The sequence below is a fragment of the Diadema antillarum genome, unplaced genomic scaffold (assembly GCF_040938485.1).
Source record: "Diadema antillarum isolate AM-2024a unplaced genomic scaffold, OU_Dant_1.0 seq00001328_RagTag, whole genome shotgun sequence".
Taxonomy (NCBI): Eukaryota; Metazoa; Echinodermata; class Echinoidea; order Diadematoida; family Diadematidae; genus Diadema; species Diadema antillarum.
Window position 1 is genome coordinate 289,380 of NW_027272098.1, and position 22,696 is coordinate 312,075.

Sequence of the window (22,696 nt, forward strand, 5' to 3'; positions counted from 1 at the left end):
CTGAATAAAAAAATAAAGATAACCCCAAAAGAAGAAATGAGTGTTCAGCTTTTCTGTAAAAGACTGTTAGAAAGAATAATTTTATTGACCTCCTACATTAATTTCTATTATTTGTCCTGGGAAACCATGGTATATTAGCCTACATTGCAGTGGCGGATCCAGAGGGGGGCGCAACCGGCGCACGCCCCCTTTTATTTTTTCGTAAAAAAAAACCAAAAGAAATAAAAGAAAAACAATGAAATGAAACCTGGAAGTGGCACCAGAAATATTACTCACGCCCCCCCCCCCCCCCTTTACAGAATTCCTGGATCCGCCCCTGCATTGTTAACCAGGAGAAGAGTTGAGAGAGAGGGCTCTGAAGAGTCTGAAGCTGTGGGCATATCAAACACATCATGTTAAGATAGTTAGCTCGAATTTTGAAGGACTGCAGATTTGATAATAAATTGAATTTCTGTATTTATATTTCGTTCTTAGGAGGAAATGATACTTCTAAATGTTGTAATGAGTCCGAAGTACTTCTTCTCCCCTGAATGCCTCCCTATAAGGGAGAAAATGAAAGGAAGGCAGATGCCTCTCCATGCATTTAGGGTCACGTAAATATACCCCGCTATCGCTTGCTTTGCTTCCTAAAATGGCGCAAGAAGCTGCCCATGAGCGTATTACATAAAACCGAGAGAGATTTTTCTCGGAGTAGACCATAGAGATGTATACCTCTCTATGGAGTAGACCCTCTGCGTGCGCTTCCTCTTCGGTAATCAGTGCTGGATACGTGGTCACGTGACCAGCAAAGAGCTAGAGAGCAACATGAACAACACACACGGACGGACCGGTTCATTCAAAAACAAGAACTAATGCTAGGACTACGGACGTTGTCCACTCCTTATGTCCAAACCCGAAATAGTTGAAACTCTGTGGAGCTGTAAATATAATGGTTGACTGTATGTAGGTAAACGTGTGAACTATCGTTAGGTGGTCTGACGTCTCGCTCGTTCGAGAATCTCGATGATTGCGATCTTCGCAAGTGCTGTCCTCCTCACGCTCACGCGTACCATCCACTGATCCATGCCCACAACATCCCGCAGCCAGGGGCGTCGGCACTTGAGCAGTGGCAGGTTCTCTCCTAGGCCTTGGGCGTGGGCCGGTGCTCCAGCAGGGGGGGACATAATCGCCTACTACACCGGCCTCGCCTGGCACTGCACTGGCTGGCTGGCTGATTTTGGCCTGGCCTAACATTTGCTTGTACGCCCGTGTTAGCCTGAGCCGTTTGTTTTTTGTACTGGTCTTAATTTGGACAGGAGGCCAGCCACATCGATCAGAGACAGAGTCTGGAGAGAGATATAGAGAAGCTAGAACTAGAGAAGTGCGTATTTTGCCAGCCAGCAGTCCAGTGCAGTGGTGCATACTTACTGTTTTTGCGTGTGCAAATGCAAGTGGCAATGCTGCAGTATTAACCGGCAGTATTACGTATCTGAAGTCAAAGATGAAGTCCACAAAAGAGTTAGCAAGGTAAGCACAACCATTTTAAATAGACTTACACTCTGGCTACACTGCACCGTTTCTACAGATTGTAGATCTTCTACTAATTTACCTTTTGTACTTAGCCTAACTGTAGTATCTACATTTTACATAAGAACTTGATTAGAAGTCTAGATGGCAAGTTCAAAAAATTTTGATGAGTGAGATTTTCATGACTCGGCATCTCTGCGCGCGCGCATACACTGTATGTGGAGCGAGAGAGTGAAGTGACTGAGCGAGGGGCCAGGGGAGGGTGTGGCAGGGGGTGTCCACCCTCCCACGGTAGGGATTTTTTTCAATTTTTAGCTCTTAAAGGGATCGTATAGTTTTGGTTGAGACCTAATTTCAGGTTTCTAACATCTTTTGGTGAGATAAATGAGAAACCTCTTATGAAATATGAAAGAGCAAACAATTCTAAGAGGAATTCAATGTTTATTTGATGAAAATTGGTTTTGAAATGGCTGAGATATCCAAAAAAGAGCGATTCTAATAAAGTGTGGGACCAACACTTTATTACGATCGCTTTGTTTTACTTTGTTTTTGGATGTTTCAGTTATTCCAAACCCGATTTTCATCAAATAAACTTTGAATTCCTCTTAAAATGGTATGCTCTGTACTATATCATCATAAGTGTTTTTTCGTAATCTCGCAAAAAGTTAAAGGGCCAAAGTTAAAAGCCCAATTCTCATCTCCACCAATACTGTACGGGAGTGTACCATCCCTTTAATGGTGCAAGCCGGTGCATACATGAGTGACTATTTTTTACTTATCTGTATTTTGAAAGACAAAAGGGAAATATGCCTTCAATTACAACTCTCTTTTCAGACTTTAATGCTTTAAGCTATGCTTCCGATGCGTGAGAAAAATGGGTGTCATGCATGAGATTGTGAGACAAACCCTATTTGCTTGAGTCTCACAATGTGTGAGACTTGGTAAAGCTTTAATATCTACAACAAGTAGACTCTCTATCTCTAACATATAAATTAAAGTAACTAATCTAACGGGTTAGACGTCTCACTGGTCTAAACTTCACTTATAAAGATTCTAATGATGTAATGTATCAGTTCGGGAAACCCTCACATGGGGGGCCCCTCCTTATGTAACCACGTCCCCCTTATAAGTAACCCCGTCCCCCTTATAAGTAACCCCCGGGGCACCCCTTATAAGGAGTCTCCACGCTTTTTTGCAATGCAACGCGAAAATGAAAGGACTGCGGCAATTCGCTTGATTATGTCCATAAAGCTTCACAAGTTTCCTAGTTACTCACGAAATTTGAGCAAAATCGGTTTGAGGCATCATATCTAAAATCATGGATTTAAATGCGATGTCAAACGACCCATGCGAATGCTGTAATGCGAGCGATTACTGGCGCGAGTGTCGCCAGGCGCGGCGGCGCGGCAATGCTTGAGTGCAGACGTGGCGACTGAGTACGAAAGTCTCCGTAAAGCCTCATGATGCCCCTGGGAGAAAGACTCATGAAGCTCCTTCAGTCCTTGTTTACTCTTTATTCATCTCAAATCTGACATATATATATAAATTGTCGCATCTTTGCACCTTGAGTTTGTGTTACACTCATGTGCATGTCCACTATCCATGATGAAAAGAAGAAAAAATTATTATTATTACAATTGAGTTTTAATCAAGCGATGCACAGCAACCCATCGAAACACGGGCGCCTGATCCGACTAAATATTTTCGGTGCTTTTTTCTGTTGCTCTCACCTCTCTGTGCACGAATCAGCCTCGTGAAGGTGAAGTCTGACATCTTTTTACAAAAACATGCGCACGCACCGGAGGATACAGTCAGTATCCTCTGATGCGTGCACAGGCTCGCTCTGAAAATCTCACAGCTTGCGCGCTGTCTGTATGTGCTGGATGCATTATGTGATGTGATGTCGCGTCACGGAATTGACAAAGAAAATGAACCCGTCATACCTACAAAGTGATTAGTTTGCTCACAAACTGGAGTACCCACCTACTCTATCAGTGTGGAAAAGTAATTTATAATATATGCACAAGATCAGGTTAGTACTGATTTTATTGTCCCCGCCGAACGAGTTCGAGCAGGGGACTATGAAACAGGCTCCGTACGTGTGTGTGTGTCTGTGTGTCCGTCCGTCCGTCCGTCTGTGCGTCCGTGTGTGATCAAAATGTTCAAAATGCTACTCCTTCGCCATTTCTAACCCGATTTTGATTCTGTGTGCTTTATATGATTGCACTACATGGGAGCTTTGAAACTTCTACACAGAATTTCAGTTGTGACCTTTAACCTATATTGTGCATTTTGCTTCAAAATGCTACTCCTTCGCCATTTCTAACCCCATTTTGATTCCGTTTGCTTTTAAATATGATGGCACTAGGTGAGGGCTTCAAAACTTCTACACAGAATTTTGACCTTTGACTTCTTTGACCTTTGACCTTGATTTTTGACCTATATTGTACATTTTGCTACAAAATGCTACTCCTTCGCCATTTGTAACCCGATTTCAATTCTGTTTGCTTTAAGTGATGGCACTAGGTGAGGGCTTCAAAACTTCTACACAGAATTTTGACCTTTGACTTCTTTGACCTGTGACCTTGATTTTTGACCTGTATTGTACATTTTGCTACCAAATGCTACTCCTTCGCCATTTCTAACCCGATTTCGATTCCGTTTGCTCTATGCGATGGCACTAGGTGAGGGCTTCAAAACTTCTACACAAAATTTTGACCTTTGACTTCTTTGACCTTTGACCTTGATTTTTTACCTATATTGTACATTGGCTACAAAATGCTACTCCTTCGCCATTTCTAACCCGATTTCGATTCCGTTTGCTTTATGTGATGTCACTAGGTGAGGGCTTCAAAACTTCTACATAGAATTTTGACCTTTGACTTTTTTTGACCTTTGACCTTGATCTTTTTACCTATATTGTACATTTTGCTACTAAATGCTACATGTACTTCCGGCGGGGACATATATTACGCACCACGTAATTTCTACTTTTCCTTGTTTTTCCTGTTACGAATTTTTGTAAAAAGATGTCAGACTTCAGCTTCACAAGGCTGATTCGTGCACAGAAAGGAGAGAGCCTCAGAAAAAAAGAACAGAAAATATTTAGTCGGATCAGGCCGCTAGGTGCGGCAGCCTCGCGTTGAGCCAACCCGCTGGCACCCATGTTTCGATGGGTCGCTGTGCATCAGTTGATTAAAACTCGATTGTTGTAAAAAAAAAAACATGATTTTTTTTTTCATCATGAATAGTGGACATGTGTGTGTAACAAGAAATCACTGTGCAAAGTTGCAACGATTTATATGTCAGATGTGAGATGAATAAAAAGTAAACAGAAGCTTTATGAGTCTCTCTCCCAGGGGGCGTCATGAGGCTCTATACAGGCCACATGAGCAGAGACTCCAACTCTCCCGTTTTCGACGGGAGATCTCCCGCCGAAAGCCCATTTTTGCACAATCTCCCGTTCTCCCGTTTCAGATTTGATTTCTCCCGCCCTGGCTCTGTGTCTCCCGGTTGAAAGGATTTCTTACTTATTTCTATCGTATGTTGAAAAAATAAGCCTTAGATAGCACCAGAGAACATCTAGAATCCTAGGAACTTCGCGCTTCGCACACATCAACTTGGAGTCTCCCGTTTGCTAGGGGTTTCGGGCGGGAGAATCTCCAGATCAGAAGGTGCTTGGGGTTGGAGTCTCTGCATGAGGCGGAGGAGTGCTCGTACGGGGGAGCTGGCTGGCCTCATGAGCGGGTTTCCCGGACTGATCCAGTGAGGGTAGTGAATGGCAAAGATGTGTTAATAATAATTATGTGTATTACTAACTCGTGTTTGTAGTGAGGATTTCCTTCATTCTTTTTTCCTCTGGTTTCCTCAGATTGTTTAACTGTAAATTTACCCTCCTCATTTCCCATGATTTGTATACGGTACTCTCCAAACCAATGTCAATGCAGGGAACTTGGGCTACTTCGGAAGCGGACTGCATCAACATTGGACAAGAGAAAGAGCAAACTGCCCAAGAATTCACCAGTGACATGTAAATATGCATTTCAGTTGTCTATCCAAAAGAATTGCAATATGTTTACATCTTGTTGAATTGCTTAAATGAGGGAAAATGTGGCTCGTTGTCTATACAGTAATTTCTATACATTTCCCTGTATACATTGTATTTAAAATCTATGCACAAAAGTTTTGATTTTCCAGAAAATGAAAATGGGACCCTATTAATTCACTTACTGTATACTCATATACTGTAAAACGAGGAATTTTCGCGTGCACTTTCATTTCGCGAGCGCCAAGATTCGCGAAATTAAAATGCACGCGAAAGTCCTTGTTTACAGTATATGCATTGAACGCCAGTAACACTTCACGAAAATTTCATGCCACGAAAAAGGCTGTCGGCTCCAATTTGCGAAAAATTCATGCCGCGAATATATCATGTTTTGCAGTAGTCTTTTATTAAAAGTTGTGATAAAGTTTTCACTTTTCCAGAGTTGTATATTTGCTCAGGATCTCATGATACATGCTAAAACCTGGAAGTGGTTTCACAAAGAACATACAAATCTGTTGTACACTTTACATGTTCAGATCATACATGATTAGTATGACACTCCACAGTAGAAGAAAGACCTACATTATACACATCCACCATCCCTTTTGGGCGTAGGGATTCAGAAACCACTTTATTTTATTTGCTTGCTTGTGTATTCATTGTTATGTCTATCAGGCTGCATTTTGTATACATGTGTTTAAAATCTCTTTATGGTGAATGAACCACAAGAAATTTGCTGATCAGTTACTACTCAAAGAAGGGCCAGTTCAAGCCTTCTCTTTGCAAATATACACTAATAAAATACAGCGTACATGTACATCCATATACAGTTGAACCTCTCTTATCCGGCCTCCCTTTATCCGGATCTCTCTATTATACGGATGCAATCTCGCCGTGATTTTTTTAAAAATAATTACGGGAGGAAAGGGGGATTCCCAACTCCTTGAGAACTCTTACACAAACACACATGAATTACACATTACTTCCAACATGGTATACATTACATCAAATTTCCTTCCAAATTGCTTACCTTCAGACATTTTAACATCCCCAAACATCCCAAAATCATCGCAAGAAACTGGACAGATTATGCACTTGAGTCCTCTCATATCGCATTGCCACATATAGGTCCATACACAGCCTTCGATATGACTAGATAGACATGCATTGTTTCGAGTCATTGGCTGAGCAACGAGTGATATTGAACACTCAAAAATTGTTCATGCACAGTACACACACAAAGAGAGAGAGGGAGACCATCTAACAATGGCGACCTACAGTCGACTTTGCCGAACCGTGATGATCGAATTTTGAAGCGTAGTTTCGTCAACTCGTACTGTTTATTTTCAAGATCTACTTGATACATTTCTTAATAATTATTTAGGTAAATCATCCCAAGAATTTAAAAAAAGAATGATTTCATTCTTGCAAACACGAACCTCTATTTTTGGGTCTGTTACTGAGTGTAACAATGAAAAGGTTGCAGTATACACATTACTACATGTGGTACTACAGTGGGCTACATCAGTTCATGTGTATGTATACATGTATAAAGCATTGAGTCTCCCGTATCCGGCCAAATCCCTTATCCGGATGAGCCCCGGTCCCGACTTGTCCGGATACGAGAGGTTCAACTGTACATTGTTTTGCAGGGCATGTTTAGCAAATGTGGAACATTCCCTGGACATATAGGAGAGAGGGCAACAGAACACATTTATAATTTGTTTAAAATAGGTGTGGTCTTTTGGGCCATATTTGATCGTGTACAGCTGTAGATATGATTTTCCCTGCACATGTCCAAAGGAAAGAAAACATTGCCAGGATAAGGATCAATTTGTAAAACAGTTAGTATGAAGTCAGTCTAATCAAAACTCTAGTTTCCCTCATGTTATTATATATTTTGCAGGTCAGACTTTCTCGTATGTTGTGGTCATAGACTTTGAATCAACGTGCTGGAAAGATAAGAAAAACAGCAATCAAGAAATAAGTAAGTATGAAAATTTGTTGCATGTACAACTGTAGTCTAAGGTTGCAGTCCTCAATTTGCAAAAGTCACAAATATGAAGTATACCATGTATAAAGCCAGTTCACAGTTCCAGTTTGTGCATGAGCAGAACAAGGTCATTCGTACCAATAGGGGCTTTGGTTTTTTAATTCACTGAGATAAGCATTTGTGATGAAATGATTATTCATGCAATCCTTGTAAATGGTGCTTGCCAGCACATCCACCTGACAAAAAATTGGTATATTTGGCAATAATATCAATAGCAGTGCAAAGCAATGAAATGGCTGCTTTTCCAAGTGTTATTTGATGGATCATTCTGGCCATCTGGTCTATACAAGTTCATTCTTTGTTTGACCAGGATTGATGAATCCCATAAATTGTTAGGTAAAGCTTATGCGCTGAAAACGAGTGAAGTGCCCCTAACCATGGACCTAATACACATGGACATTCATCATATCGTTAATTAATTCATGCACCCGTACATCTCAAAAGCGCCACAAAGACATTTTTAGCATGCTTCACTGCTTTGATCCCATGATCGTCACCGCCAGCAAGCCGGGAGAAGAACAAGACGGAGATTCGAGAAATCTAAAACTATATGTGCAAAAGAAAATAACTCACAAAAATCAAGTAAAGTGAATGTGCAGTTGTGGTGTATGTTAGGAAATCATACCTCAAACAATTTCGCTTGGGAGAAGCAGGAAGTTTTTAAAAGAAAGCTAACATTTTCGCAGAATGATTGTCATTTGTGATCTCAATATTTCACTTTTCTCCAGCGTATTCCAGAGCAAAAAGGGACGGTAATGGTAGAGAACAGATATATCTTGCCATTAGACAAGGTCTTATGCGTGTGCGAAAATGTGCGAATCAGCAATTACCCATCTTTTGACACAAAATTTGTAATGATCTCAGGTTGGCAGCTCCTCATCATCTGTTATTCAAAGACATTTCCGTCTGAAAAAAGGCACATCAGCGAAACAAGACTGAAATAAGTGAAACGATTCTTTTGTTAGTGACGATACATGATTACACAATCGTTATTGTCAAGACACCTGAATGTACTCATTAAGATGCACATAATCAGGTGACGGTGACGATCATTTCATCAAAGAAAGACTGCCATGAATAGTCCATGTTATATTAGGTCCATGCCCTAACCGACTCGAGAAAAAAAGAAAGGTCATTCATACCAATGTGCCCATGAGCTAACTCCGAACTGGCTTATACAGTGCATCTTAGATCAAGATTCATGTCGGCCAAGGACAGTTGTAATGTAATTGTGTGATTTGTGTGTGTGTGTAGTAACAGGTTTGGCACTCCTGGTATGTGTCCAGGGTTGGCTCTTTGGTTGTGTACATTTCTGCATTTACATCTTGACTGGTATGGATGCAAATTGAACCATGTCTTAGTGTAATACAAGAATTTGACACATTCACTGTACACAGGTGCCATGCCTGTGTACTGAAATGTACATTAGCTGAAAGAAAATATAGTTCCCAAGTGGAAACATGCAAGCGTGTACATTTGTATGTTAGGCTGCATTCACATAGAAGTATACTATTCGGGTATTCGGTGCGCGTTTTCAAGGGCACGCGAATAGCTTGAATCGAACGATAGGTTTCCCTAACACCGATTCACATAGGAGGGCACTATTCGAAAATGCCGAATGGCATAGAATAGTATAGCATAGTGGGAATCGCGCTTGTTTGATTTTCGAGCAGCGTATACCATCTTTCGTTTATGAAATGATGAAAATTTTGGTCTGGATTTGCCCTTTAGCAAAAATAAGCATGTAGACTGACATTCTGATGCAGTTTAGAAATTGTTATTGCTGGGATGATTGTGTAGGAGGAAGAAGTAGGGAGTTGATGGTGCGGATGATGGTGTACTGGGTCGACTTGATGGCGCATAGCGAATAGCGAATACCGTATACTTGTATGTGAACTCGGCCTAAGGATACATTAGCATACGTGTAGCTGTATGCATATATGCACATTTGTGATACCACAGTGTCGACAGTACAGTTTGTATGTTGAAGTGTAGGGATATCTGGCTTTGATGTGAAGTAAGTCTGCTTCTGGAAGCTTCTTGGGAGTGGCAGAAGATAGCAGCTTTTAGGGAAGCTTAGAGATTCTGGAATTTGTTCCTGCTGCTGCTCCACTTGATTCTTAAACCCCTTTCCCGCTGCCCGTCTCGGTGAACCACCGAGAGGTTCCCTGGTGAATTCACCAGGGAACCTCTCGGTGAAAGTTTCAGTGTCGTCGTTTCACACTGCTCTCGGTGAAACTTTCCCCTAGACGGGTTTTCTGCTCGCAACGTGGGTGATCTTATGTACTTGAGTTTGTTGTGCATCTGCAATTTGGTTTTTTCGATCCCATGTTCAGCAAGTTTTCGGAGGAGGGACTCGTACGCGGCAGCGTCAGCCGACGTCCCGCTCAGTTCTTGGTTCACTGCTGCCTCGCTACGTAATTGAAGTAACAGTCTCTCTTCGTCTTTGGTCCACACTCCAGCCATTTGCAAAATTCCCTCAAATTTCAACAGCACAAAACGTCAACGGATTTCTCCTGCACAGTGCTGTAAACCCAGCACTTGACGAGAAAAGCACAAAATACGAAAAAAAATCAAGCAAGAGGCGGACTGTATCAGACTTTACTGGAAGAGTTAAGAGCTAGACACTAGAGGAAGACGAAGAGGGAGGACGCATCAAATCGATCAAGTACACTGTAAACCCATATCAGCTTTGTATACACGGCGTGCTAATTAAACAATACAATGCACAGCACGATGCAAAACAATGCCGTCGCACTGTGAACGCCATATTGCACACGAAACGACATACAGTATAGTAGTGTCGAGTGTATGTTTACAAACACGAATTACTAGTACCCTGTACGTGTGGATTTGGGAGGTCGAGTGCGCACTAGCTAGCTGAAAACGTGTGCATGACCAGAAACAAAATATGACCTTTGACATAATCTGCATATTTTCCCCGGTGTTTCACCGAGACAACCTTTCACGCTGGGCGCTCTCGGTGAACCACCGGGTGATTTCCCGTTGAACTATCGGAGTTTATCCAGGACGCTTCTCGGGTAAAAATTGCCAAAAAATTTCATTGGTGTTTCACCTAGGCTTCCCCTAGGTTTCAACCGAGTGACCTTTCACACTGCGGGGTTCCCCGGGTGCCCCCAGGTGCCCCCGGGGAAGATTTTCTTCAGCGGGAAAGGGGTATTAGTTGGAAAAAGGAACTTGATTTCTGTCACAGAAGGTTGGTTGTTCACACTGTAGTTTAAAAGAAGAACTGGACAAATTGCTGTAGAAAAATAGTGTGCAATCTGTACTCCAATTTAAAGGACCTTTGAATGGACATGCAGATGTCTATTGTATGCTGTTAATGTAAGCCCTGAAATTGTCCATATTACGTTCACCACGACATTTGGCAGAAAGGATACGACTGTGTCTGCCGTCTGCAATAAACACGTGATACATGACCAGAAGTGATACTTGTAAACCTACAACCCTGTAGGTGTCCTTCCTCAAATCATCACAGTAATTTCATGCGTGTGGGCAAATGAGCCCCTAAGACTAATATTTCAAATTGTCATAAATCTTCACTTTATTTTCAAAAGGTTATGCAGAAGCTTGATGCTGTTTGTCAGAGATTTGTACATGTTCCTTACTTTACCAGTAAACAAGTAGTAAGCATGTAAGGAAAAATATTCTGTTTAATTCTGATAGACTGAGACGCATGAAATGCATAATTGGACATGGGACATTGGGCAATAAAAGTAGCTGTATGGATGCAAAGTTGTCAGTTGAAATCAATCCAATGTTAAAATGTTATGTCCTGAGTCCATCTTGCTTGTTTTTCCAGTTGAATTCCCTGCAGTTCTCCTGAACACCAAGACAGGACAGATAGAGTTTGAATTCCATCAGTATGTGATGCCAGATGAAAACCCAATGTTGAGTGAATTTTGCATGGAGTTTACTATAAAATAATGTTGGCTGCAAGCTCCTTAGTAGCAAATGAAATGAGGTGCTAATGGCTCCACTTCAGTAACTTTCCATTGTTTCATGTAATAAATTATGTTTGTTTTTTTACATTATGTCATCTGCAATTAGTATGTGTTTGATTTTTTTTTAAAGAATCATTTTATCACTGGTACAATTGTATGACAACTCTACAAATGTGAAGAATATATTTCTAATACATGAACATGTACTTTTTTTTTGTATTTGTGGAAAATTGAGCAAAGAAAATGGGATTCCATCAGTATTCGAACCCGAGACCTCCGGATGCTAGCCCGGTGCTCTACCGACTGAGCTATAGAAAGCCCTAGTGTAGTGTTTGTCCCTGAAGCCCTAAATTCTCAATGCTCGGATGGTCAGAAGCTATAGCAGTGCGTTTGTGTGTGACTACACGTACACACTTGAACCTGGCATAAACCCGAAGGATAATTCAACTTAGGGATAAATGCGAGGGATCACCGAAGTGATGCAGCTTTATGAGTATGTAACAAACGCAAACAGAAAAACTGACCTGAAATGAATATTATTTATTAGTGGAAAATTGAGCAAAGAAAATGGGATTCTATTGAGATTTGCATGTATTTTTCCATGTATTTTTTTTTTAACAGGAACAAGTTGATAATGGTGTGCCCCTCTTTGTTTGCCTGAACCAATTCAACTCATGGCTGAAGAAGATTGAGAGGGATAAGTCTGTTGTCTTCAACTTTTCCAAGGATGATGCAAAAAATTTATGTACCTTCATCACTTGGTCAGGTAAAATGATCATTGCATATCGCGCAACTTGTATGTGTTGATGTTTTCACTGACATGTGCAAGAATGTGTTTTGGAACATCTCTACAAAAGATACAAGTGTGGTATGTTCGATTCAAAAACAGTATTAATTTGTCAAAATTTGCTTGTCAGTTTGAGTTAATCCAACCAATTGATAATTTTGCTTATTTATTCGGTGCAAGTACAACCAGTCATTTTGTTTGCATGGTTTCTCCTAACTAACTCTGTCTTACCTTTTCATCACATGTGAAGCAGTTGCTAGTATCATTGATATTCATTACATTCTCAAATATAACTAAAACATTTTCTGATTTAATATAAACAATAAAGCAAAAAAAAAAAACCTGCTGAAACTGAACTGCTTATCAATCAGTGGCAAGCCAATAGAGTAAAATGGAGTAAAAAGTCAAGAGGTTAGGACTTGCTGCTTGTTCAGCCCTCTCCCCCCCCCCCCCTTCACTCATGTTGTTGCTACAGTACTTCCCTTTTCCTATCTTTTATCCCTCTAAGTTCTATTGTTCCTTAATTATCTTGTCTGATGTTGCCTCCCTATTCATCTTTATCCTTCACAGGTTGCCCCCCCCCCCCCCCCCCCCCCCCCCCCCGTAATCCCTGGGATCATCACTGGCCCACCACTGCCTTTTGTTTGTTCACCCCCTTGCTTTACCCCCCTCCCTCCTAATACCTGTTTGCCTCCCTGCCTTTGGATTCCAACCCACCCCATTTGCTTTCTTTATTCTGTGTCCCTAGCCCTCCCTTGACTGTGCTTGTTGTATGCAGTCCATGATGTGATTGCTTCACCTGCCTGTTTGTCATTTTGCCTCTGAGGAAGATTCTGCTAGCATAGAAAGCTCAGGCCCTGTTTGACTCCATTTAGATAAACATCCATACGCAAAATAAAACATGCCTAAACTTTATACCAGATATATCCTTGATGAGCGACATTGTGTTATATACAATAATATATTATAAAACACTGAAATTCCACAGACTGGGATCTTGGAGTGTGTCTGCACTATGAGTGTCAACGGAAACAACTCTGCAAGCCCAGCGCCCTAAACCAATGGATTGACATTCGTGCTGTATACAGGGTAAGTTAATGTCATTTGTACCAGTATCCCTTGGCCTGGTTTTATGTACTTGTAAAAGCGTTTTAATTTTATCTATTGCAGGGAAATATGAAATTTATATGTTACATCTATAACAATGATGATTTTAGGGTTTCTGGGATGAACACTGAACTAGGGCTTTCAATTCTATAGCTCAGTCGGTAGAGCACTGGGCTAGCAATCCAGAGGTCTCGGGTTCCAATCCCGATAGAATCCCATTTTCTTTGATCATTTTTTCACTTATAAATAGAATACTTGAATTTGTTCGTTTGTATTTTTAAGACATTGGAATTATTTGTTGCTATAAAGCCTCTGTGAAGCAACAATACCACTCAAAAGAGGAGTTCATAAAGTTACTTGTGCGCTTCAAAATGCCCACTATGCATTCTGCACACAAGTGGAAAGATGTTTTTGATTTATGCAATGAGATGTCATGTTTGATATGGGATATGATGGTCCCTTTATGACTTCAAAAATTTCTCAGTAACTGCTTGTTTGTTTTTTCCCCGGAGAATGATGTGGTATATTTTACATCACACATTACATAAGTTGATTGAAATCATGCATTTTTGTCATGGTTCATGCAGATTATGTTTGATTTTTCAGACAATGTCCAGATGTTGAATTGAATTACAGAAATTTTCTGTACAAGTTTACAAAATGCTTTATTCTTTTCCTCTTTCTTCTTTGTTCTGTTTTCTTTTTTTGGTCCATCTGAAAATTACTGAACAGGCTTGCAGTTACTGTGATTGTGTAGATGTTAAAGTGTATATATGTATGAATGATAAAAATACCATTTCTACATCGTTGCCCCCATGTATCACAGAGCTTCTACAAGCGCAGACCACAGGGACTGAATGGTGCCCTACAAGAGCTTGGTATCCAGTTTGCTGGCAGACAACACTCTGGTAAGTCTACTTTTGATGCTGAGGAGAACAGATTCTCTTGGTGTGAAATGATGATTATGTTGTTTATGTGTGTGTTTGTATGTGTGCATCTTTTCTTTTTCTTCTTGCCTTTTTTTTTTTATTGCTGCACAATATGGCTGTTAGCTAAGTTCAGATTATTCTTTTCTTCAAATGTTGAATAACATTGCTCGATCTTGATATGTGTGTAATAATTGTACTAGCAATGTGCTGACAAGACTTCATGCAAACACTTGAACTTTTATGAAAGCCCTGTTCAGATGGATGAGAATGCTGATGGATACACATATACAGTAGCAGCCATGTTTGTTCAAGTTTTGTGTAATATCAACATTTAATTTTAGATGTTATAGTTAGATGTGTCGAATTTCATATTCAGCAGTGCAAGAAATTTTATGATCATGTACGTGTTACATGCCTGTTTTTGTGTATCAAATTTGTGTTTTATTTTTGTTTTTTGGGGGAAGGGATGATGCTTCCTTCATTGTGAAGAGTTTCTTCAGAAATGTGACTAGCCGGCTAAGAAGAACAGAGTTGGGCAATGATTGTTGACGTATCAAACTATAAAAAAGGGAAGACATAGTGACTTTTCATGTACTCCTGTTATATCCATCCATTGCCTGATAAAGTGCAGAGTGCTTCCTTGAATATTTTGTCCGTTCGCTACCAGCTCAAGGTAGCAATATGTGCATCTATTGTGTATCATATGGGTGTGGCCATCTTTCTCTTCCCTCTCTCTCTCGTCTTGGACCAGGTCTGGATGATGCTAGGAACACAGCACGACTGGTGTGGCGAATGATTCAGGATGGATGCCTCCTCAGCATTACGAAGACTATCAGATCGGTGGGTCAGGGGGTCTACTGGAGATAACTTCAGAATGAATTCCATGTGATACCCAATCACTTTTTTGTGTGTGTTATAGATCAAGAGGAATTAAATATTAGCCCATATTTACTGAGATTATTAAAATCTACATCATGGTTTAAATCCCCCATTTTATGCCTTGGACAAAAGAAAAAGTCCAGGGTTTAGATTTAGTCAGCCTTTGCGAATCAAGCCTGATATGTACAACACAAGTTTGCAAACTTTAACCCTATTTTAGCTGGGCTATTTGAGACCAAGTTTTTACTGGGGGGAGGGGGGGTCAATTTGACCCCCCCCCCCCCCCCCCTTCAGCTCTCAGCCGCCGATTGCGCGATCGCCGCAAAATTTTGCCTTAAAGGGACTGTACAGTACTGGTTGAGGTAGGGATTCATGTTTTGAACATTCCTAAGTGAGATAATGAAAAGCCTCTTATGAAATATGAAAGAGCATGTAATTTTAGGAAGGATTCAACTTTTATTTGATGAAAATTGGTTTTCAAATGGCTGAGATATCCCCCAAAAGTGCTAATAATAAAAGACGACATGCCCCACCTTTATTAGTATCTCTTTGTTTCACCTTGTTTTTGGATATCTCAGCCATTTCAAAACCGATTTTCTTCGAATAAACTTTTGATACCCCTTAGAACTGCATGCTCTTTGACATCTCATGGAGTGGTTTCTGAATATCTCACAAAACGTTAATACCTAAATCTTCACCTCGACCAGAACTGTACACACCCTTTAACATGGAGCCAGATGTCAACTACAAGATTACATGGTCATACAATAGAAAAATGTTGATTTTATATTTTTTTAATGAATTAATTATGCAAATTTACGCGTGAAATCATATTTTCACCTATAACTCCATCGAAAAGATGGAAGGATTGCTAAATTTTTGTGTCAGAGTTCAAGACACATCAAACAATTTTCTTGTAAAAAATAGCGCATTTAAAATCAATTTCTTTTGTTTTTTAATGTTTTGTTAATTTCTTATGTATTTTATTGTTTTTTCGATCTTTTGTTTTCTATTCTTTTTTTTTCCAAAATTTGTTGCAGGCACTTTTTCAAGCTTATCTACATTAGAATTTATTAATTTCATTGGTTAAAAGGTGAAATAATCTAATTTATATCAATTAAACAAAAAAACACAATTGGATTTGCACACGAAATCATGAATTTGAGCTGTTTTCGGGTTGACATGCATATGCAAAATATTGCGTAACTTCAGAACGGTGTACCCAGACGTCGCTAATTTGGTCTCAAAATATGCGGGAGACTTCAATGAAAAAAGTCATGAAACGACGCGGCAAGATCTTTGCGCGTTGCGGAATCGAAATGTTGAGGGGGGGTCAATTTGCCCCCCACCCCAGTTAAAATAGGGTTAATCTGAAATTTGATGTGATGTTTCTGAAGCTGCAAGTAGTGAGTACTGAATATATTTGTAATATGGTGTTTTTTGTACCCCCTCCCCCCCCCCCCCCAAAAAAAAAAAAGAAAAAAGAAAAGAAAACTTAGATATTGAAAACATTGCCAACTACCAAAAGAGGTCAGGATTTCTTGTCATATTCTTAGAGCCTGACAATATCTCTCATTGAAGGCATTTTCACTTGTTGAATGAAAAAAAGGAAACAAATCTGTTTAAAATACATGCAGAAAGGTTTCAAATTATATCCAGGAATAGCTTATGACGTTAATGACATGTAGACAAAAAGGCTTGCAGTGAAAGGCACCCCCTCTGCCCCTGCCAAAAAAAGACCCCCAAAAAAGACAAAAAAAAAAAAAACTGAAAAGAGTGATTATCAAGATTTTTATTTTGCTTCAGTACCCCAATCTTTATGCTTAAAAGTTTGTGCTCACCTAACTTATTGCCATGAGAGCTGGGCACATCGTGTGTAGAGTCATGGATTACAAAATGTGATAGGGAATGGGTTAATCCAATTTGTTCAGAACTTGATCTTTTTCATGACCTCAACAATGAAAAAAAAAATAAATGAAAGTATGAAATTTCAATCTGAGTTACTACATCTTGTAAGATTTGTGAGCCAAATACTATCTTTGAGTTGTGAAGCTGCACTGTTATTAGTTGACTTTTTTTAACTGGATAAAGATTGCTTCGTTATATTTCAAATGTTCCGAATAATCAGAAATACGGACACTTACCATTGATAGATATTTTAGTAGCAATTGCAAAACTGTTATAAGTAAGCAGTCAATAATCCACTATCAAATTGTTGTGCAATATCTTTCTGATCAGGGATATCCATGTTTAGACTATTCTGTGTATGTGCCATGAATACTTTACTTTTCAAATCCACTCGATCGTGTCAAATGAAGAATGACAGGATGTGGGAATTGGATACCGAATCATGACAATGCTAGGTCACTTTAAGGAGGAATCTGAAATAATATACCGTTGTATGGTGTATCTCTCATGTACCTTAGTCATAGGCACTATTTCATACTTTTCTATTTTATGCCGTCAAACCTAGCTTTTGTTGCCATCTTTTATAACTAACCATGGCAGATTTTACTATTCAGATAATGTATTATGTTCATTATTTAATGTTTCTGATATCCTGTCTGTTTTTGTATGTCTACAAGTCACATTTTTGCCTTTGGGAGTGGCCAGTGGCCATTATTGAGAAGTTCTGCCTTGAACTGTGAATATATGATTGGTTGTTTCTCCTGTGTACCTGCTGAAATACAAGATGTTTTGCAAAGTTATTTCTGTAAAGTCTTATTAAGTTAAGTGTCACTCAGGAATCTGCTTCAATGATACAGGGAACTGATATTTATTTGATTTGATTTGGTTGTTTCATATTTTGTGAATATGTGCATATGTGGAACTGTGTTGTGTTACATATATCTATGATAGTTTTAAGATTATGCAATAAATACTTATTCAAATCTGGAAGAGAAAGAAAGATAAGAGACTGGTGATGTCATTTGTAATCTCTCTTTTTTTTTGTCTTAAAGGGAAAAACAACAACAGTGAATCCTTTCATTCAATCAGGAGGAGCAGGTCATCACACAGGTCAGCCCCACAACTCAACGTCTGTCAGGCCAAAGTCTGACACAACCGTCTTGTGTAAATCTCCCAAAGCCTCAAGACCTAGCCCAGACAAGCCTTCGGAAGAAAACACTACACCAAGTCCTTGCCCCGGAACATTAAGTGCCATTGATTCCTCCGATCATCAGCTACACCAACCTCCCAGGACAAGCTCGGACGTGTCTGTAAGGGAGTCCTCTTGTGGCGGAGTGAACTCGAGTGTTACTTCCAAGGTTACCTGCAAGCAGGGCAGTTTGATAAGGGAAGAGGTATCGCATGAGGGCATTGGAGACATTGGTGGTGTTGAAAAAAGAACACCTGAGCGTGGCAATATTTTCGAGAACTGCAAGTTGAAAACACCTCCTGTGCAATGCATCCCTTTTTTCAACCAGAATTCCATCACCAAATATGGACGACTTGGCGTGAAGACTGATGAGATCCCAGTGTTCAAGACACCTTGTGGTAGTAACTCACACTTGAGGAAGGGGAGCTCCGAAAACTTCCGCACTCCTGATACTGCGACGACGCCAAAACCGTGCGCCAAGATCACCCCGCCGATGTGCAAGTGCGGTCGCAGAACCGAGAGGCGGGTAGCTGCCAGACCAGGTCCCAATCAGGGACAGCCGTTCTACTCCTGCCCAAGCAGAGGCAGGGACTCCCGTCCAGCCCTCGGCGATGCCACTAACGTCAAATGGGGGTGTGGCTATTTCTGCTGGGAGAGCAGCGTAGTAAGCGGGCTCAACAGACCATTGAATAGTGTGTCGGGTGTATGGCTTGCTGCATCGCAACAGGTAGGTGGTAAGTTTAGGACCCCAAGCCCTCTGGCCATGAGTTCTATAACACGGAGCATTAAGCAGAGAACTGGTGGCAATATAATGATGCTCAACACAGGGGGTATTCCAACAATTGGAACACAACAGTCAGGTACATGACATGAAGTAGTAACCCTTCAGATGTTATTGCTGTAGACTGCTTTATCTATAACATCAGCTGTACAGGATATACAATGCATTTTTTACGCACATAATTTCTTGAACTAGATTGTGCTTCATGATGATACCCACATTTGTACACCTGCTGTATACACATATATCAAATGCCAAAGTTTTATACATATTTTTTTTTTCTTCTGTTAATTCAGTTGACATACAACAGGTCTCCTTCAAGCATGTTTTTGCAGTTATAAAAAAATTGAAGTACCAATACATGTTCCGATGTTACATGCATGCCCCATTTGTACAGGCTTTTAGCTTGTATTATAGCTATATCTGTGCCTCTGGATAGCATTTCTACTAATGTGTTATTTTTGAGAGTGAGAAGTGAGCTGTCAGTATAAGAACAGAATATATCTGTTATTGGATTATATGTGTGCAAATATATGTGTATCATAAGTCCATGTCTTTATGCAGAAGTGATACATACATATAGTTGTACTATATATATACTGATGATGACAGTTGATGAAATTTTCAGCTGCAATACAGTAGGTTGAAGCCTACATTATGATAATGGTATATTGAATATCATTAATAGAATGTTGTTTAACATTGATACCAAGTTTCCTGACATATACAATGCAGTAACTGAAATGCTATCCCTGTGTTGGTAGCTGAAGTAGTGTGTTGTTATACAGATATCATATGATACAACCAACTTCTCTCATGCCGAGTACTCCACACTCATTACCTGACATAATAAACCTGGCCACATATGTGAATGGTAGCTTTCTTATTTTGTTAGGTGGATAGAAAAGTGACAATAGGGCAACAGCCAAGTGATTTCCAGCAGTAAAACAATAGCTTAGTGAAAATCTGCAGTGTAAAGTGAGTGATCCGGATTCAGGGGGTATAAACTTTTCAGAATACTGCCTTTGATGGTTGAGAGGTGTAGGTCCTGAATTCTATAAAGAAGAAAGTTTTAATATCATATGAAGACCTGTAAGCCGACTGCATTGGATCTGAGGATCCATTGGACTTGATGTAGGATGTCGGTTGTTTTGAAACGGCTGTTCCAGTGAGTTTTTTTTTTCAGATCATAAATCTTTGACACTTTGGGCAATCCCTGACATTGTGTCTTTAGCACTGGGGAAATAACGGCAGTGCCAAACAGTGTTGCAAAGAAACCCAATGTCAAAGATGTGCTACCAATTTCAGTCAGTGCTAGAAGAGTAGAAGAATGATAGCACTTAAGTAACAATATAGGGATAGGATCAGCTGGAAGGGAATGTTTGACTCTCTGCCTCTCCGTGTTACTGATTCAGTACTCTGTCTTTTACATTTTCCATGCCCACGCCCACACCCACGCCCACGCCCGCGCCCACGTCCACATCCTTTTTTCCTATCTCCTAACTTTTCTTCTGTCCTTCTCCTGTCCTGCCATGTCCTGGATCTCCCCGGTATTGATCATCAGCCGGTAGTGCCACTCTCTCTGGCACCCTTGGGATACTTCCTCCTCTATCTGCATCTTTCCTTCTCCCTCTGCCTAAGCTCAGCTCTGAGGTCCTTCAGCAGCTGACCGTTCTTGGCAAGAACCACGCCCAGCCCTATGTTCTCTCTTTCCTCACGGTCCGCTGGTCCCACTGCTCATAAAAGGAAGTAAGGAATACTAGTGTGTCAACTTGAACTGATTCATTAAGATTCATTTTCATCTGTTCTACCACAGCAACCTTCTTTTCCCTCTTTCATGACTTTCCCTTGGCTGTAAGTCGGGGGAACTTGCTGCCTCTCTGCATGGATTCAGTACTCTGTCTTTCACATTTTCCATGCCCACGCCCATGCCCACACCCATGCCCACGTCCACATCCACATCCTCTTTTCCTACCCCCTCCTGTCTTTTCTTCCTCTCCTCTCTTGTTCCGCCACGACCTGGATCTCCCCCCTGTTGGTCCTCGGCTGGTGGTCGCACTCTTCCTGTCAACCTGGGGATACTCCTTCCTCTACTTGTACCTGCACCTCTTCCTCTCCCTATACTTGGCTGAGGTCCTTCAGCAGCTGACTGTTCTTGCCAAGAATCATGCCCAGCCCCTTGTCTTGTCTTTCCTTCTTGGCTGCTGCTACCACTGCTTACCTGTTTTAGACTTTCTCTTGGCAGTCTCATATGTATCCTGCTCTGTCTCATCTCCAAGAATTGCGAAGAAAAATAATATCCTGCACTTCTTGTCCGGTGCAGTGTAAGAACAGTGCTCTCTTCTGGTTGGGGTTCTTCACCCCCTTTCCTTCCGCATACAATTCAGACGACCTCGGGCATCTTGCCCACGACTGTGCGACCTTGGCTGGATCACCGTGTGGGTTGCAGCATCCCACACCTTGTATATCAACCTCTTTTGATACTGTTATTGTGACTTGCTTCCAAATTCAATCACAGTCAATCTGGAGTCCATCGAATTGAATCAAAGTAGATCCGAGTTCACAGAATTCAATCAAATGGATCCATAGACTCATAGAATCTAATCAAAATGATCCTCGTTGCCACTTGTGAGTTTGCGATGCCAAAAGTCACTTTCATGGGACATGTACTGTCAAAGAAAGGTGTAGAACCTACTCCATAGAGAGTGAAAAGCATGAAGGAAGCTACTAGGCAGTTGAGGAATGCGGCCGAAGTGAAAAGTTTCCTAGGCTTAGTTAACTTCTCCGCCAGGTACATCCCAAATTTGGCTACAATTTCAGAACCCATCGTATTTGTGTATACATAGATATATAGACCAAAAAAGTAAGTTGAAACCGAGTGTGTGACAAAGACTATTGTCACGGGATCTCTTCCCGGAACATAGTAGTCGTGGTATAATTTGCTAGAAGATCGTGAATGTGATGTTGTATTGGGATAGAGAAGTGTGAGAAGACATGTTCCTTTTAGATTCCTGTTATAGTTATTGTTGGTAGCGGGCATCACCGACTGTTACTAGTAGTTGGATGTGGAAACATGAAAGACTGCACCAAGACTCAAATAATTCCGGTTCACAATGGTTCAAAAGGCTTTGTTGCGGCGACAGAACACGCGCCAGCTCCAATTGACATTTGATATAACATTGTAACTCTCTAAGGCGAATACATTTTCCCCAGTGCATGGAGATCTCACAAAGTCTGCCCTAATCCGCTCTGCACTCTATAGTCTTGGGCCTGTGAACTGCTGAAGACTGACACTAATCTCCAATCTTACTGCAATCTGTGTCTCCTCTAACAAAGGGAAACCTGGCTCTATTTATACTGGACGTTGGCAATGACTGTCAGTATAGCTACCTGTCTATCACTTACCAATGTAGACGGTCAAATTAAACGCAGCAGACTCAGCGCAAACAAGAAACAAAGAACAACAGGGGAGAGGAGGAGAGAGAGGCCAGACGGGAAACAAAGAACAACATTTTAAACGAGGGAGAGGGAGACGAGACGAGAAACA

The 22,696-nt window shown here is 40.7% G+C and overlaps 1 protein-coding gene across 1 annotated transcript; it reads left to right on the plus strand.

Annotated features, from left to right (window-relative positions):
- Positions 1-1,431: 1,431 nt before the first annotated feature.
- Positions 1,432-20,892, plus strand: LOC139708355 (ERI1 exoribonuclease 2-like). The gene is given in 10 exon segments (XM_071620313.1): positions 1,432-1,506; positions 5,454-5,536; positions 7,458-7,538; positions 11,428-11,547; positions 12,183-12,335; positions 13,345-13,445; positions 14,290-14,371; positions 15,144-15,232; positions 18,232-19,228; positions 20,714-20,892. Coding segments are annotated over 10 exon segments (1,911 nt in total). The 5' UTR covers positions 1,432-1,480.
- Positions 20,893-22,696: the final 1,804 nt, after the last annotated feature.